Genomic DNA, 19,236 nt, shown 5'->3' on the forward strand with positions numbered 1-19,236 from the left:
GTGGACTTCACTTAGGGAGAAGGCGTAGTATTTCTGAGTCGGGCGAGGCCAGGGTAAAGAACAAGAGGTCTAAGCCCTACTTGGGACTGTTTCCTTGAAGTGGACAGCTCAGCTCAGCTCAGCTCAGCTCGCCTCCGGTCCCCGCTGGTTTGTGCATGGCCTGTGCATACAGAGGGGTGAGGGGAAAGAGAAGGCGGGTCACAGAAGGTTTCCTGCTAAAAAAAAAAAAAAAAAAAAAAAAAAGGTAGTTACTTCAAACATAGCTATTTCCTCCTGCAAATAAGTATCCACAGCAGATATTTAGTCCAAATTAGCCCTGGAAATCTTTATGTAATTATTACATCCTGTCTGTGCATTGAGGTGGTTTCACCTTCATCAAATGATCAGAAACAGAAATTAGCCAAAGATTCATTTACTAATACGTCTTATTAATTACACCCCCAAGCCATAGCCCTGTAGACCAACGAGGTTAATCCAACCTATCTAAAAATAGCATTACTCATTGATGGAATTATTTCTTTGTGAAACCTTTGTTGGGGTGATTGCTTCTGAGGCAGAAAACCCGGAGTCACCGGAAGGGCCCTGCCCACAGGCGCCTCTAATCTCAGATTCCGCCGGGGTTTTCAAAAAGGCTTTTTACTGGTTGCAGGATTTATGAATCTCCCAGCGGACCGTCCCAGCTTCCCGGCCCGCGTCTACAGCCGGGACGGCGGGAGACTGACAGGAGGCGGGGCTAAGGGGAGCAGCGCAGGTTCCGACCGCGGCTGTACCACGGCGGGTCCCGCTCCTGGCCTGCACCGTCTCCGTACGGCGTGGACCTTCCAGGTTACCTTAGGCCTAGGAATCAGCATGCAGGTCGCCCTCCGCGGGCCCGGGAGCGGTAAATTTCGCCCTGGAGACCGTGTACGCATGCGCGGGGCCTGGGCCGCCAGCGTGCGTGTGACGTCACGGGCGTGCCCTTCCAAACTTCCTTGTTTTTCTCTAGAGCGGGGGTAAGTGAATCTCTAAGTCGGTTTGGAGTTCGTTGCAGGGGTGCAAAGTGATTCGGGTTGTGAACAGGTATGATAAGGAGACTGGTTTAGCCAACGTCAAAATGTGTAGTAATTGCAGAAAGACCCTGTCTTTAGCGTGAGCCTGCTTGGTGCTTTGGGAGCAGCTGACTTGAGTTGGTCCAAGTCCCCGCCCTCGTGGAGCTCAGCTGTCTTGCGGAAGGTTGATGCGCGCACGTTAAATTTTAATTTCGACACTAGTGCGTGTCCCGCCCAAAAGGTTTGAGAAGACTGAACCTGCAAAGCACAGGTTAGTATCAGTTCAGTAGTCCTTTCGATTGTATAGAGGCTGGAGGGAGGAGGCCCCGGGTATATTTTGGGGTAATAAGCTTCTGGTGCCCAATTTGAGTACACAGTATTACGACTGCCAAAGAGATTAAAAAAGAAAACCTATACGTTTCTGTCCCCCTTCCCTTCCCCAGTAACTTGTACACTTTAAAGCACGGTTTTGGTAAAAAAGACATTGTTAGTGTAGTTTTCACAGATTCTAAAACTGGCTTTTAGAGGGATTTCTTTAAAAAGAAACTAAATAGAAAAGGCCTGAGTTTCGATGTCTTAGGGGAAATACGTGTATTGATCCTTATAATAAAATTGTAGAATAATCCACTCCATCCCAACGGGGATTGCTAATGAATTTAAAGGAAAGGAAAAAGCAAAACGAAGTCAAAAAAGCTTAAAATTATTGACTACACTTTGGGTAAAGCACTGGTCTTTGTGTTTTCAGCAGCAGGCTGTCAACTTCCTAATTGAATTTGCTTTCGACAATATTTTGAAGCAGATCTGATATGCCACTTGAATTAATAAAAGAAGTGAATGGAGTACCTGAGGTTGAGCTGCTAGGTGAATTAAACAAAGTAGAGTTCAGGTCTCTACAACCAGGTTGTGATTATAGCAAGAAATACATCCAGGTAAGAATTTTCATAACTCCGAATGCTTTTTTTTTCTTCCAAAAGAAATGCTCATTTTTTAGGTTGAGCTTATTTGTAGGAGTTGTTTTAGGTATAGTTTTACATGTGTCATAATGTTTGTGACTATTTTTTTTTAAGATTTTTTATTTATTCATGAGACAGAGAGAGAGAGAGAGAGAGAGGCAGAGGGAGAAGCAGGCTCCATGCAGGGAGCCTGGCGTGGGACTCGATCCCAGGTCTCCAGGATCAGGCCCTGGGCTGAAGGTGGCACTAAATCGCTGAGCCACCCGGGCTGCCCTGTTTGTGACTATTTTGATGCTGTTATTCTTATTTAGCATTCATTTAGCAAACATTGGATTCTTTTGTGATACACTGTAGTAAGTTTTGAGGGTACAAAGATAATATGGTCCTTGAGCTAAAGGGGACTGAATTCTTTTAGGTGGACAGGTTACCTTCTCTAATTATAATTAATGAATTGGTTTTAGAATTGTGGTATGTGAACACTTTGGTTCTGACTAGTTAGGTCAGGAAAGTGGAGCTGGAACTTAAAAGATAACTAAGATTATACCTTCCAATTTGGGTATAAGCAATCATCATGTGCATGTTGAAGAATTTGGATGTTATCCTAAACACTACGGGAGACCATAGATTTTAAGCAGGATGAAGACATGATTCACTCTGTGTTCAAATTACTCTGCCTTCTGGGTGAAGAACATATCAGAAAGGGCAAGATTAGAGGAAGTATGTTTAATTAGGTAAAAGATAGTTGCAGTAATCTAGTTTAGAGGTGATGCTGGTCTGAACCAGAGTCAGAGGAGATGATGGGAAGGAGACAGACAAAATAGTAATGTAATAATAATAACAAAAGTTAACATTGAGCTCTTTCTATGAGTTAGGTAGTATTTTAAGTGCTTTACATATATCAACTCATTTAATCATCACAAAACCCTGTAACTTGGGTCCTGTTGTTCTTTGACTGTGAGGATCCTGCATTTCCAAAAGGTTAAGTGGCCTGAGATACAGTTAATAAGTAGTTGACCTGGTGTTAGAATCTAGACATTCTGCTTGGAACTGATAGAATATAAGAAGCAGCAGGTCTTGGAAAACAATTAGATTAAAGAGGTAAAGAGTTCAGGAAATTTACATGTTTTAAGTCCTAACAACCCTGGGAAGATAATAAGCATGTGTTTAGGAAGAAAGATGATGAGTTCTGTTTTGGATATCTTTCAGAGGTTTTTGGAGGGATCCAGGTGCCAGTGTCCCATAGGCAAATAGATTTGGGGTTCTGGAAGTCAAAAGAGTTCCTACTCAGGGACATTTGGGCCAAAGAATAAAATGAGATTTGTTGAAGGATGTCAAGAAGGTAGCATGAATAAGAGATAGATGATCCAGAGGTGTAGGAGATAAAACAGGAGAGAGTGGTGTCTGTATATTTAGTAAGGTAAGTTTCAAGGAGTAGTATCAGTAACTCTTACATAAGTTGCTCTCTTTGGTAAGCACTCTCCTAAGTGCTTTACATATGTTCCCTCTTTTACTTGTAGTGGCTGAGCTGACATTTGAATTTTCATTGGCTTGGCTCTTAACCAGAGCATTATGTTGCTGCTAGATCCCCAGTCTAAGGTCTGAAAAATTATCTGTTAGATTTAATAACCAAGAAAGTATTGGTCACTTGGAAAGACTAGGGTTGCTGGGTCGACTTTTTTAGTGGTTTGAGGATTGAAAGTTGGGTGAGAAAAAAATGTTTTTCAAGGAGTATGTTGTGGCATTTTGATATTTTGCTTATGGAAGTCATAGTCCTGAAATAGGAGTAGAAGGTTTTTAATTTTAGCCTAGTCAGTTTTGCATTTGGTTAACAGTGACTGACTTTCATACTACCTAAAATCAATTTCACAACTACTGCACTAAAGTGAAATAAATTCAGTTATTTTTTTATTTAATCTGCATTTTCTTTCTTCTACTCTGCTCTCACTCTGTCCCCCTTTCCCCAGTACACTTAAACTCAAAATCACAGGCCATGGTCGCAAACTTTCTTCAATAGCAGTTTAGCATCCTGAAAAGGAATGGAAGCCCTGGAGACAGGCTGGCTGGATTGAAGCACAGATCCACCATTTACTAGCTATGTGATTGGGGAAGTGATTTTACCTGCCTATGCCTTATTTTTTTCATTTATAAGCTAGGAATTATAATAGAACCTACTTCATAAAAATGCAATGAAGATTAAATGTAAAGCACTTACTTAATGAATTTTAAGCCTTCAGTAAATGCTGGTTATTGTGGTAAAGATATTGCTATCATTAACAGCATGTTTTTGGACAAGGAATTTACCTAGTGTCATAGTTTTCAGTGAAAATAATGTACCATAATCTCATTGACCAAAGATAGAATTATTTTGCAGTTAGTGAAACTCAAGCTTCAAAGACTTTACTTGACCAAGCCTAAGACCATGTTTGGAGTTTTAGAAATGAATTTACATTTTCATATTTGTAAAATTTACACAAGTGGGATGTTTTAACCTAACATGGTTAAAGATTGCTGTCTCTTTCCATTTTGACATCCCCCCTCCATCACATTTCCTGTCTCATCAAGTGGCATTGGAATGGCTGAGAACATTTTTGCAATATGTAGTTAAGGGGTAGTTGACTTGTACCATAGGTTTAGTGGGATATATTTGTGTGATTTGCAGTTACTGCCATTTATAGCTGGGATATGCCAGTTCTGTAGAAGTGTTTGCAGGGACATTCCAACTCACTGGGTAGCATGGAAGAAAAGTATGGAGTCAAAAGTTGTACCAGGGCATGAATATATACTGTCAACACCGAGCATGGGGTGTATATACTTAGTGGATGAAAATAGGTACTAAAACTAGAAATCTGAAGCTACTTCAAGGACAATTGTTACAAATCTTGTATCTTATATATAAGAAAGAAACTTAATAGAAATTTTTCAAACTTGACCACAGTCCTAAAAATTTACATGAGGCTATTAATAATGAGTGGCGAAGGTAAATACAATTGCTGTAAACTATCAATAACAAAAGTAATTGTGATTTTTAAAAATATTCCATTTTATAATAAAATAATACATTTGTTGTAAAGGAATGAAGAGGAGGGATGCATTTAAATGTAAGATTAAAGAATTAACATTGGGGAGAGTTAATAACAGGGATATGTCTAAATATGTTGTTACTGATTTGTGATTTCTGCAAGATTGCAGTTTTTTTGAGATTTATTAGGACTTACTAGGTCACCATGTGGTTTCCTTTCCTGAACCTTCCATGTGTACTTGACAGAAATGTGTTTTTAGTAATTGTCAGATCTGGCAGTCTGTCAATGTTAATGGTTTAAACTTGTATGATTGTGTTTTCAGGTCTTCTGTGTTCGTACTGATTTTATTTCTCCTTGTTCTATCAATTACTGGACTGGACTGTCCTGTGCCTGTGTATGACTTTTCTTTGAATTTTTCCTTATGTATATAACTGAACTTCTTGTATCTATGAGTCAATGTTTTTCATCAAATTAAGGAAATTATTGGATGTGTTTCTTGGAATTTTTTTTTCTACCACATGATTATTTTCTCCTTTCAGGATATCAGTTACATGTATATTTGTATGTTAAGCTTTTTGATATTGTCCCATAGGTCTCTGAGGTATTGTTCCATTTTCTTCAATTTTATTTTGGTTTTTGGCTGAGTGAAATTTTCTAATTAATTTCTATTGATCTGCCTTCAAGTTCATTGAATGTTTTTTCTGCCATATCCAATATTCTGTTATAGATAGTGAAATTTTCATTTTAGTTGTTGTACCTAAATTAGGGACTAAGGAGAGAATGTAACATGAGGGAGGTGGGGGCTTTATTAGTGAAATGGGTCTGATAGTGAAAGAAAGAGAATATTGCTACATTTCAGTTTTTCTTTTCTTTTCTTTTCTTTTCTTTTTTTTCTTTTCTTTTCTTTTTTCTTTCTTTTCTTTTCCTTTTTAAAGAATTTATTTTTTCATTCATGAGAAACGCAGAGAGAGAGAGAGAGAGGGAGAGGCAGAGACACAGGCAGAGGGAGAAGCAGGAGAGAGAGAGAGAGAGAGAGAGGCAGAGACACAGGCAGAGGGAGAAGCAGGCTCCACGCAGGGAGCCTGATGTGGGACTCAATCCCAGGAAGGACTCCAGAATCGCTCTATGAGCCAAAGGCAGGCACTAAACCACTGAGCCATGCAGGAATCCCCTAGTGTTACTTTTCTAATCAATATTCTTCATTTAGACATTTGTTACATATTTTATTCTTCTGTTTATTCTCCATTTCCCTGGTGTTTTTTTTTTTTTTTTTTTATGTGAAATAGTTTTAGGGATTACAGTTGATTTTCTACCTCATTGCATTTAAAGTCTTATCAGCTACTTAGCATTGTCAAAGTTATTTTGCATTTGGCTGATTAGTGTGATGTTTTTTATGTACTTTATTAATAAAGTGCTGTGATTCAGTTTTCTTTCTAACATCATTAATACAAGTTATTACTGAGTTGTACTATTGTAGCAGTTTTATTTTGTGTGCTTGATATAGAGGCATTTAAATAATGCAATTGTTTGCTAATTTTTTACTTTTCTCCTGATTATGCAGTCTACTAACTGTATTTTCCTATTTTTGTTTTTTTTTTTAATTTTTGTTCCTACTTATATTAGTGAAATATTTTTCAGTTTTAGTCCTTTTATTGCAATAATTCCTTTTAGCTGTAAGTGAACATGTTAGTATTCAGTAGGGTTAAAACTAGGAGATACCTTTTACTTATTTCTCATGATTATCACATTTTCATGAACAATCCTCACTTTTTTAAAAAAATGTTATGTCAAAGTATATGATTTCTGTCCTTTCATATATCTGAGTGAGTCTCTTATTTTACAGATCTCAATTTGAATTGCATATCCTTTTTTAACCTGCAGATACCTCTTATTTGTGTTTCTTGAATTTTGTTAAATGCATTTTACTGTTTAATTCACTGTTTTTAGTGTACAATTCTGTAAGATGTGGCATATGTATAAGAACATATAACCACAAACATAATTAGGCTGTAGAACAGCCCGTGGTCCCCCACCCCCCAAATGTTATAGTCAGCTGCTTCTCCAATTCCAACCTCTGGCAAACACTTTTTTTTTTTTTTTTTTTTTTTTAAGATTTTCTTCATTTATTCATGAGAGACACACAGAGAGAAAGAGAGAGAGAGAGAGAGAGGCAGAGACGCAGGCAGAGGGAGAAGCAGGCTCCATGCAGGGAGCCTGACGTGGGACTCGATCCCGGGTCTCCAGTATCACACCCTGGGCTGAAGGCAGGTGCTAAACCGCTGAGCCACCCGGGCTCTGGCAAACACTTTTTACCAATTTTCTGACCGTATGCTTTTGCCTTGTAAGAACACCATGTGAGTGGAATCCTACACTAAGAAGCCTTTTGAGTCTGGCTTCTTTCACTTAGTATGATGCATTTGAGATTCTTCCAGGTTGTTATGTTGGTCAGTACTATTCCTTTTTATTGGTGACTAGAATTCCATCACAGTCCATTTCTTCATTCCTCAGTGTATCAGCATTTGGATTTTTCCCAGTTTTTTATAATGATGAGTAAAGAAGCTATAAACTTTAATGTACAAATTTTTTATGTAAACATAGGTATTTATTTGGGTAAATGTCAAGTGGTCAAATAGTTCTCAAGCAACAGTGTATAATCCAACCTGTAGGTTGGGGTGCTGCAGTTCAGTAGATTTGGCTGGTCAGAAGGAGCCAAAAAGTTAGGTTCATACTGTGCACAAAAGCATTTGTATCCCATCTGAGAGGCACTGACTTTAGAAAAACTCCACTCTTAGAGTGGAGATGATACATTTTTAATATCTAATATTAATTCAGTTTTATCCTGAAAGCTAACATGAAGTTTCTGGAGTATAGGCCAACTATTATTTTTACTGTCAGCAATGACTGCATCAGTTTTCTATCCCCCATCTCCTCCTTCAAGGCAATACAGTGAGGATCAAAAGTCTTCCCATGTGTGTAAGGGGGGATTTCTCGCACTATAGAAAAGGAACCTTGAAATTATGAATCTGGGAGTTTATATAAGATACCTCTCCAATTTCACCCTCCCCTCCTGAGAGATGGAGAGAAGCCTCATCTCCTGAATGTAAATACGTCATTTACAGTGTAAAGGAATGTCTCTAGTTCTCCTCCATACTAAAGGCATACATACTCCCTTTGGAAACAGTTTACAGTTGTTGAGGACCCTCAAGAAAGGATATAGATGAGTCAGGCAGCACAGATTGATGGTCTGCCAGCCTTAAGGCCCCTGGTTCAGTCCTAGTACTTTAGTTTAGTCCTTGTTTTCAGGGAGACCACTTGAGGGCAGTCAGTTAAATCTGGCCTTGGCCATTTCATTTACTCTGTAAATTGTGGAAACATTTGAAAGTATCTTACGTGGAAGGTACAGGAGCTGGGCCATGTCCTGCTTGGCTCATGGTTAGAGCCATCTGGTTGGGGGTGGGTGTGGTGCAGTTAGTTAACTTTCAGAGCCCCTTGTAGTTTGTGAGAGCAGCTCTAGTGCCTTTTCCTTTGGAGTGAGGGGTGGGGAGGGCTTCTGGAATCGTTATAAAAGACAAAGATTAAAATCCCTTCCTTCCCCTGTACTTCCTGATGTTTAAGGAGTTCCTTTCCCTGGTTTAGGGACTTCTCCCCAGGTTCTAGGCATCTTTCCCTAGATGCCAGAGTTTTTGACTCTGTTATTAAAATCTGTGTGTCCCATTCCAGAAACCATAATGTCACATTTTCCCATCATTCTAGACTCTCCTTTGAGCTTTCATCCAGTTGGATCAAGTGCAGGAGTAACAAAAGCACCTGTTTGATTGTACCTGGAAATGTGTGGGTCTTTCTGGTAGGCATTTGGTGTGGTATATTGAGTTAATATAGTTAGAAGTTGAGATTTGGGATTTGTTGTTGTTCTGGTTACTTCAGTATTATAAGCTTTAAATCCTTTAGAGTTACATTGTATTTAGAATGCAGGCTGGCTGGTTGGCCAGAGGGCTTTTTCTCATTGCCTATAGTTTTAGGTCTTTGTGTTTACCTTCAGTTCAAGTTTCTCTCCTAGCTCTTATGGGACACCTGAGTGGCTCAGCGGTTGAGCGCCTGCCTTTGGCCCAGGGCCGGATTCCCGGGTTTCTGGATCGAGTCCCACATCCAGCTCTTGGCATGGAGCCTGCTTATGTCCCTACCTCTCTCTGTGTCTCTAGTGAATAAGTTTCTCTCCCAGCTCTTGATCCTCTGTCCTAGCAATAGGTCATATTAATTTCTACTGGACACTCATTAGTCTTTTGGTAAGTGGATGTTCTTTGTTCGGGCTTAGCCTCAGTCTTGTCAGACTGAGTGGCCTGGGTCTTGTGGGTGAGGTCTTCCCCGTGATTCTGTCTTGTCACTAGCTGTCCTGGCCCTCATCCCTGTATACCTATTTTCCCTTATCCCTTGAAAAGCTGGAGAACATTTTTTTTTTTTCTGCAGTGGGTTTTCACCAAAGCTCTAATGAGATTCATCGGTTTGTTGCCCTTCTCCCAGCAGTTTAAGGACTTTGTATTGAAAGAAAGATGGGGAAGGTCTAGGCAGGGTTTTCTACAGTAACTGCTACTACCTTTGCCCTCACTCCTGGCCTGAACTTTGTCAGCTTTTTGGAGAAGAGCTTGTAAGTAGTTGTGAATTCCATTTGTGTTTGCAGTTCCCACAAGTTCCCTGTCTTCTAGCCTACAGTTGGCCTTTAGTAACTCATTAAAAATGTTAGATGAATTTTCTGACAGATGTCAGGCAGCATTTGCCATTTACATTAGGTAAGCAAGTACTTACTGCCCATCTCTCTGTAACAGATCTTCCTTTTCTTTATATTTCTGAGAGACCTCATCTCACTGTTGTCCCTCTCTTACTGGAGGTGCTTCTCTTTTCCTAGATTTCTGGTTAGTTGGTTATTTTCTGACTTCAATTCTCTGGAAGGTCAAAAAAAAAGAAAAAGAAAAGGTTGAAATGTGTACATTAACCAACCTTTTGTTCTTTCCAGCTTTCTACCTCCTAAGCAAAACTATTACTTTTGATGGAATCACGCACGACTGATAGCCTTATTTTAATTTTCTTGATTCCTATCTTAAAAGTAAAATTGGTATATAAACATAGCTTTTTGTTGTTGTTGGCTATATCAAAGTCTGGAATATTAGTGTGGAAGATGTGTATTACAGATCCATGTTTAAATTTTATTAAGTACATTTTATTTCTATGTGGAGTTTTCAAAGAGACCTATAATGTACTTATTCATAGGATTATTAAATTTTAGCACCAGCAAAAATTATAGAAACTACCTAGATTAAATACTTCATTTTTATCTGAGAGACTCTGATTAAATAGCTTTTTTAAGTTGATAGAGCCTGGTTAGTTACAGAAGAATGAGGACAAGACTTTATGTATGCTGTAGTTCATTTCTTTGTCTCCACTGCCCTTATTTATGAGATTACCACTTTGTGTTTTTTAATTATTCTTTAAATTAGCATTTGTTTTTTCTAGGAGCAAACTCTTCATTTTTCTTTAGTGGAGAACTGTATAGGTTAAAATCAAACTGAAGTTGAGCCAGCTCATCTTTATCTGTAAAATGAGGAATTGGATAATATTTAATGATTGTTTAAAAATTAAATTATGAATTTATATAATTAAGTCTTCTGAAATTTCTTCAGTAAAATTACTTTTGTCTCTTAAACATGGTGACTTGAACACAGTACTAATCAAAGTTTATTGCTTTTAAAATAGTTATTCCAATTTTAACTTATCTCTTGGTGTTGTGAGAAGCTCTTTTGGGTTTTCTGTATAACCATTTTTCTCTCATTTTAGGGAAAACTTTCACTTATTTCTTCTTTAACTTATGGTGGAAACAGAACAGCTGTTTTGAAGATTGCACTACAAGGTATACAATATAATAAGACCATTTCTGCTTCACCTTTTGCTTATAATCTACAGATGGATAACTTAATATGTATATGTACCCGTAAGCACAAAAATGATTTCTGGTGGGTAATACACACATCATAGTGTAAAAAACTACAGAATGAAATAAATTTTTTTACTAAATTTTCCCACACCATCTGTGCTTTTTCCCCCTCACTCATTTCTTTTATTTTACTTCAGATTCCTTTAATATCACATCTAGACTCTCATAATAGGTAACTGATCCCCCTACTTCTAGTTACACTAGTGTGACCTAAACAGCTTAGCAAACTTAACTTTATTAAAGCATTCCTTTAGCATGTTATTTGTTACCTAGGTATAGTTATATGAGATTATTCCTTTTTCCTAGTAACCCTCAAATAATCCTGGTAAGCTAGGAAGAGCTACCATGATGTATTTGAGGACCAAAATAGATCTCCTCTGAAGCTTGAAATTGGATTGAAGAATGGCCTGCAGCAGTGAATGGGAAATAGACTTTGAATACAACATTCTGTAACTACTGAAAACCGGTTACATATTAGACACCATTAGGTATGAGAGATATAGCAGTGACCAAAACAAAGCCCCTGACTTCATGAAGTTTACATTTTAGGGGGGTAAATAAATTCAGTAAGTAATTATGTAAGTAACATTAGGTAGAAATGTGATCTGAAGAAAAATAAAGCATGATAAGGTAGTAGGCCTGACGAATCATCCTTTTGATATATTGTTAGGTTTGATTTACAAATATTTGGTTAAGGATTCTTACATCTAAGATTTATGAAGAATGTTGTTCCCATCTTTCTTTTTTTTTTAATTTTTTTTTTTTTGTTGTTGTTCCCATCTTTCTTTTTTTGTAATGATTTTGAGTGATTTTGGTATCTGTAATGCTGTCCTCCTGAAAAGAGGTTGTTAAGTGCCTCCTTCTCTTCTATTTTCTGGAAAAGTTTACCTACAGTTGCTTTTATTTCTTCCTGAAATGTTTGTAGAATTCATCAGTGAAGCCAACTGTGCCTGGAAATTTCTTTATGGGAAAGTTCCAAAGTTTCAAACCATAAGTTCAATGTCTTCATTTGTTATAGAACTTTTCTTTTTTTATCTCTTTCCTTGAGTAAGCTTCAGTTTGTGTTTCCAAAGGAATTTATTTCATCTTAGTTGGCAAACATATTGGCAAAAAGTTACTCATAATGTATCTTTGATATACTTTTAATGTTGGTAGGATCTATAGGGATGTCCTGTTTCATTGATTTAATAATTTGTGGCTATTCTCTGCCTCATTTCTCCTGATCATTCTGGCTAGATATTTATTTTATTGATCTTTAAAATCAGCTTTTCTTTTCATTGATTCTTCTATTAATATGTTGTTATTTGATGTATATTTGGTGTACTATTCTAATATATATTTTTATAACATTATTTTATAACTTCTAATATTATATTTTTCAACTCTGAAAGTTCATTATGAGATTTTTTTAGTATCTTCCATTTCTTCTCATTGTGTTCATTCCTGGTAATTTTTTTACTGGATACCAAACATTTATAATTTTATATTAGCAAATGTTGTCTTTATTTATTATCCATTCTTTAAATATTATTTGTCTTTATTTGGGGATACATGTAATTATCTTGGAATCAGTTTGACGAGTGTTGTTGGGATGGGTATAGAACAGCCTTTATTTTCAGGCTAGTTTGGCCTTCTCACTGAGGAAATACCTTTCTGACAGTTGTACTCTTGAGGCTTGTGTGTGAGGATTCCATTCTGTCTGGTTGGAACCAGAACAATTCCTAGCCCTGTGTGCATTTCAGAATTGTTTTTGCCTATTCCTTTCAAGTGGTTCTTCATCTTCATGAGGTACTTGACTTCCGTGCACTTGGAGATCACCATTCAGCCAAAGACCTGAAGGCACCCATCTTCAGATCACCAGAGCACTCCCTGTGCTACTGTTCTCCTTTTGGCACTCTGCCCTGCAAATTCTAGCCACCTTGGTATCCTCATATCTGAACTCTTCTGAATTAAATGAAGGCTGCTGAGTTTTGTTTGGATTTTAGCTCCATTTTTTGCTGCCTAGAAGGTCTCCAGGAAGTAAGCTAGGGGTATTGCCTTGTTTTCCTTCTCAAAGAGATCATTTTCCTGCACTTCCTGTGGTCTGATATCTGACAACTGTTGTTTCATATATTTTTTCTTAGTTTTCTAGTCATTTTAAGACTGGAGAATAAACCTAGTCTGTAATAGTCCATCACAGCCAGACATAGATTTCTGATAGATCATTTAAGAAATTAACAGTGTGTTATATTTTGATTAGAAACTACTATGTTTTTGATTTGAGAAACATTAATGTTTCATTTTATGTATATACTTGTTTTGAGTAGTTGAAGAGATAAATGAAAGGAGGCAGTTGGCAGTTACGTGGTAGTTGTTTCACTGCTGAGTACCACCTGACCTGACAGTAGCAGATTCAAGAGTTCTAAGTCACACACAAAAAAAGACTGTCAGTTTGGGAAAGATCTTTCATATACTCTATAGATGCATAAAAATCTGATATAATGGCAGTTTCTTGGAGTAGTTGAGTATTTGAAAGCTGATACGATTGAGGCTTTCTTCAGATGATATAATTCTTAGCATTTGGCCCTGCTGCATTGGTTATAGTAGGTGACCTCTAGAGAGTGAAGATTGTGGACATTCTTTTTTCCCCCTCCAATTAAATTTCATTTTCAAAATCATAGGTAGTTTGGTCTTTACACACACTCTGTTCTTTTACTCTTCAATTTGTGCACGTTGGAGCAGAAAAATCCCACTTACATACATTAAAACAATGTATGAATGCTGTAAATTACTAGAAGTTCAGTAATGGTGAACTACTTTGGGAGTGATATATAGTCTAAAAATTCAATAATTATGCAACTTCTTTTGATTATAAACACGGAAAATAAATAGACATGGTTATTTTGTGCTGTTAATGTGATATTTATAGAAATTTATACAATATATTCTAGTTGAAGCTTGTTAAAATTTTGGTTTTAGTACCTAATAGATAATTGCATTATCTTTGCAATACTTAAGACATTAAACTAAAAGTGAACTATAATAAAAATTTTAATTATTCTTCATAATTACATTTTGAAGTAACTATAGTTTTTAGAATGTAGTTGTCATCAGTGCTTTTGTGTGTCTTAAACTGAATCTAATTAGTGTTTTTCTGTATGTGTGTTTTTTCTCCTAGAACAAGAAAATTCAAATTCAGACACCAACACAGTCAATGTACTATTTTTTGGAAAATTAGCAAAGGACTGTGCAAAAGTTTTCTATGAAGGGGTAAATTACTTTCATGTTACTTTGTTTTAGGAATATATTTAAAATTATAGATGCTATATTCATCCTATAGATCTTTTTTTGTTTGGTTTGTTTTTTGCTTTTTGTTTTTTGGGTTTTTTTTTTTTTTTACAGATTCATTATATATTTGCAGCTATGTAAAAAAGATACTTAAGCTACAGGTTTAAAATTGCAACATTCCTAAGAGGTTGTAAAACTTATCACTGACATAGAAAGGGACAATTTTTCCTCTCACATCATTTTAATGCTTAGTATTTAACAGAAAGTCTTAAAGGTATGTATATTTTCTCCTCACTTAATTAAAATAATTCTTACTAAAAATAATATAGGCTATAACTATTTTTGTATTATTTTCTGATAATTGTTTCAAAATGCATGCCTGTTAAATCCAACAAAATACTACCAAAATGAACCCAATAGCATATTAAAATAGGAGACACTATGACCAAGTGAGATTTATCCGAGTTTGGGATAGTTTGGTTCAGCATTAAAAAAAAAAAAAAAAAAAAAAAAATCAATCCTTGTTATATATCTTATTAATAGAAAAAGGAAAAAAAAAAGGTGGCCCTTTTCATTGATACACAAAAGGCACTTGATAAAATCCTATACTCTTGTAATCAAAACACTGGAGAAACTAGGAATAGAGGGGAACTTGCTCAACACAATATAGGGCAATTATGGGAAACCCACAGGTAACATCAGACTCAGTGGTGAAAGACTGAAAGCTTCTCCCCGAGATTAGGAGCAAGACAAAGATGCTTACTTTACCACTGCTTTTCAACATTCTACTGAAAGTTCTAACCAGCGTAGTTAAATAAGAAAATGAAATAAAAAATGCCTAATTATAAAGGAGAATGACTGTCTCTATCCTCAGATGACATGATTCTGTATCTGAAAATCCCAAAAATCAAAAGAAAGCTACTAAAATTAATAAATGAATTCAGCAACATGCAGCATACAAAATGGACACATAAAAATCTGTTGTTACTATAAAACCCACAATGAGTGATCTGGAAAGGAAACTGAAAACAGTTTTTAATATGTGTTAGCATTTGAAGGAATAATAATCCTATGAATATATGTAACCAATGAGGTAAAAGATTTCTACACTGAAAGTTAAATTAATTAAGACCTAAATAAATGGAAAGGCATCCATGTTCTTGGGTAGTAAGAGTATTGTTATTGTTAAGCTATCAATATCAACCAAAGTGATCTATAGATTCAGTGTAATGCCTGTCAAAATTCTAACAATTTTTAGAAATGGAATGGTTGACCCTCAATTCACATAAGAGTTTCAAGGGGCCCTGAACAATCTAGGAAAACCATCTAGGAAAAGAATAACAGTTAGAGGACTCACACTTAATGATTTCGAAACTCACCACAAAGATACTGTAATCAGTGGTGTGGAACTGTTCTGTTACAAGGATAGACATGAATACCAACAGAATAGAATTAAGGGTCAAGAAATAAACCCATTTATCTATGGGCAATTGATTTTTGACAAAGGTGCCACGTCCACTCAGGGTAAAATGATACAGCCACTGTGGAAAACAGTTTGGCATTTCTTTATAGAATCGTGGTAATGACCCAGCAACCCACCACTAGGTATATAGACAAAATAATTGTAAACAAGCACTTAAACAGATATTATTATACCAGTGTTCATTGCAGCATTATAGTAGTTCCCCTTTTTATATGTGGGAACAGGTTCCAGGACCCCCACTGGAATCCTGAAAACATAGATAGTACTGAACCCTATATACACTGTTTTTTCCTCTACATATATGCTTATAATAAAATATAATTTATGAATTGGGCACAGTAGGAGATTGACAACAATCATTAGAACATTTATAGCAATATACTATAATTAATATGAATGTATTTTCTCTTTCAAAATACTGTATAGCACTCTTCTTTTGATGATGTGAAATGATAAAATGCATACATGATGAGATAAAGTGAGGTGAATGGCTTAGGCACTGTGATGTAGAGTTAGGCTACTATTGACCCTCTGACAGTACATCAGGAGGATCATCTGCTTCTGGCCCACAGTTGACAGTGGAGAACTGAAACTGGAAAGCAAAGCCATGAATGAGGGAGGACTACTTCATTTATAACAGTCAAAAGGTGGCAACAACCCAAGTGTCCGTTAGCAGATGAATGGATAAAGAATGTGATATACTCCTATAATGGAATATTATTCAGCCTTAAAAAAGAATGAAGTTTTGATACGTGCTATATCATGGATGAACCATGGAAACGTTATACTAAGTGAAAGAAGCCAAACACAAAAGGACAACTATTGTATGATTCCACCTCTGTGAATATGTGGAACAGACAAATTCATGGAGACCAAAAGTAGATTAGAGGTTACCAAGGGCTGGAGTTGGTGGGAGGAAATAGGGAGTTTTTGCTTAATGGTTAAGGAATTTCTACTTGGGGTAAAGAAAAGATTTCGACAATAGTAGTGATGGTTGCACATACTGTGATTGTAATTAATACCACTGAGTTATGTACTTAAAAATGGTTAAAAATGGCACGTTTTACATGTCTTCAATGTAACATTTAGGCATTACAGGTATGTAATAGAACATGAGTCCTTCAAAGTTCTTGTCCTTATACAGTATACTTTCTGTTGGAGAAAGATAGACAGTAAACAGATAAACATGTAATTTTTCAAGTGGCAGACAATGCTGTGGAGAAGAGAAAGTAGTGGAAGAGAGAGATATGAGGGTATATTTTAAGCTGATGAAGGAAGGACTCTGATAAGGTGCCATTTGAGCAGAAACTTGAAAGAAGTAAAGTGATCCTTAGGTATGTGAAGTAAAAGTGTTCTAGAACACGAATTTGCAAGTACAAAGCCTCTGAAGTATGAGTGCATGCTCCAGACACAGCAGGGGGTCAGTGTCTAAATCCCAGCAGATGTAACTGGGACAAAATGCTTGACTCCGTTCAGCCTTTTTAAAATTTTAATCTTTAAAGATTAAAAGATTCTTTAAAAAATTTTTAATGATTAAAAAATTAAACTTTAGATTAAAATCAATAAAAATTAATTTTAAAAATCTTTTTAAAAAGTGTAAGATAGGAGTAGTAATACCTCCTTTTCTGGATTGTTGTCAGGATTAACGATAAATGTACTTACTCCTGGTACTACATGGGAACTCAGTATCTGGCAACTGTTGTTATTGTTAGGATTCTTTTTATCTTACTGTAATTAGATGCAACCCCAATCAGAAAAAGCAGGGTAGAGAAAGGGCAACTGGGTTTGAGCCCAGGAGTGTGGCTTCCAGTTAATTACTGGATTTTGAGTAACCATTGATAATCTCCAGATGTAAATTTAATCAGATATAAAGTAAGAATGTTGGATTAGCTGAGAATTATGAATAATTCTGGCATACAGTGGTTTCAGAAACTGATCATTTATAAATAATTCAGTGGACTTGAGAAATGATACTATTTTTATAAAACCTGTCTTGCGGAGTCTAGAATAAAGATTTATTTCATGGAAACTGTCAGAACATCTACCTTTTTTTCCTTCTAACAAGCATTTTGGGGATAGATTGCCAAACTCAAGTTTTGTTTTTTTTTTTTTTTGCTAAAGCTTCTGTGAAGAAGCAGTAAACCAGTTAATTTTTTCCTAATTTGTAATTTGAATAAAGGAAAGGAGAATCAGTGTAGTGATTTTTCCTTAATGTGAAAAGTTTATTAAATATTGGTATATTTTAAAATTTTACTTTAGGATTAAGGAAATAAGATGTTTGCTCTGTGATTCATTTCCTAAAACTCCTATAACATTTCATCAGACTTTCTCTCAAAATGATAACTAGAGGAATTTTAGGTACAAATTTTTAAATTAGAGATATGTAGTTCTAATCTAGTTGGTATGGCTCAGCAAAGTTCCAGAAGCAAATAGACAAAAAAATAGGTGTAACCTGACGGTCTGCTTTAGGCCACTCAGGGTAGGAATCGGTAGCTCTAGGTGTATCCTAGGGTACAGGGATCTCCAGTGAACCCCAGCAGTGTACAGATCATCAAAAGAGATTCTTGAATCAATTAAATGTGTATGTAAATGTATATTTTTTCATCTCTGAGAAGGCCATTTGTAATTCTTGCCTCATTCTCAGAAAGATCTGTGAACCCATGATCATTAAGAACTACTTTTTAAGAGCCAGATTTTATATGGTTCTATTATGGTATATAGTTCAGGTGTTACATAGAAATAATAATGACTTGATATTAGAAATTAGTATCTTCTAAAAATCTTGTATTATTTTTAGTGAGAAGTCCTGTAACAAACCTTAACTTTACAGTGGCTATCTTCATAAAATTACAAATGACCGTCACTGCGGAGGGTTCCTAAAGGCTCAAATGATAAACGTGTAGAAGCATTACATAATCTGTAAAATTCCCTACAAATATACTATTCTAAGTATTGTTACAGAACTTGTAGTAAGTGGATATACTACTCTATCTCCACAGCTGTATTCTTTTCCTGACTCAGGAAGATAGTGTGGACTTAGATTAGATCTTGTAAATAATTTGGTTTAGAAGATCTTCTTCTTTTTTTTTTTATTTTTTTATTTATGATAGTCACACAGAGAGAGAGAGAGAGGCAGAGACACAGGCAGAGGGAGAAGCAGGCTCCATGCACCAGGAGCCCGACGTGGGATCCGATCCCGGGTCTCCAGGATCGCGCCCTGGGCCAAAGGCAGGCACCAAACCGCTGCGCCACCCAGGGATCCCAGAAGATCTTCTTGCTTGGTCTTGGTTTAAAAAAAAACATTCAAGGGGTATAGAAGGGTGTAACCAGAAAAGTGGAAGCTGCCCCTTTCCCTCAGAAGCCACACATAGCCTAGTCCCTTTATTGGATAAAATCACTGCTATATTTCTTTTCCTTGCATTTTTCCAGCTTTTATGTATGTGCATCTATATATACTTACATATGTATGTATGTATCTATGTATGCATGTAGGTAAGCTCAT

The 19,236-nt window shown here is 36.3% G+C and overlaps 1 protein-coding gene across 5 annotated transcripts in view; it reads left to right on the top strand.

Annotated features, from left to right (window-relative positions):
• The first annotated feature begins 861 nt into the window (after positions 1–861).
• The window catches only part of POT1 (protection of telomeres 1), a 79,740-nt gene continuing 61,365 nt past the window's right edge, over positions 862–19,236 (top strand). Inside the window, exons 1-4 of one of the 5 annotated variants that reach the window (XM_025471531.3) lie at positions 862–992; positions 1,774–1,957; positions 10,828–10,900; positions 14,142–14,233. In XM_025471531.3, the coding sequence (XP_025327316.1) occupies positions 1,835–1,957; positions 10,828–10,900; positions 14,142–14,233 (288 nt within the window). In that variant the 5' untranslated portion in view covers positions 862–992; positions 1,774–1,834. Of the gene's footprint in view, positions 1,300–1,773; positions 1,958–10,827; positions 10,901–14,141; positions 14,234–18,844; positions 18,963–19,236 lie in introns of those variants that run through there. The other 4 variants (XM_025471530.3, XM_025471532.3, XM_025471529.3 and 1 more) reach the window with 4 other exon arrangements.

This window comes from Canis lupus, chromosome 14, assembly GCF_003254725.2.
Source record: "Canis lupus dingo isolate Sandy chromosome 14, ASM325472v2, whole genome shotgun sequence".
In the NCBI taxonomy this organism is placed as follows: Eukaryota; Metazoa; Chordata; class Mammalia; order Carnivora; family Canidae; genus Canis; species Canis lupus.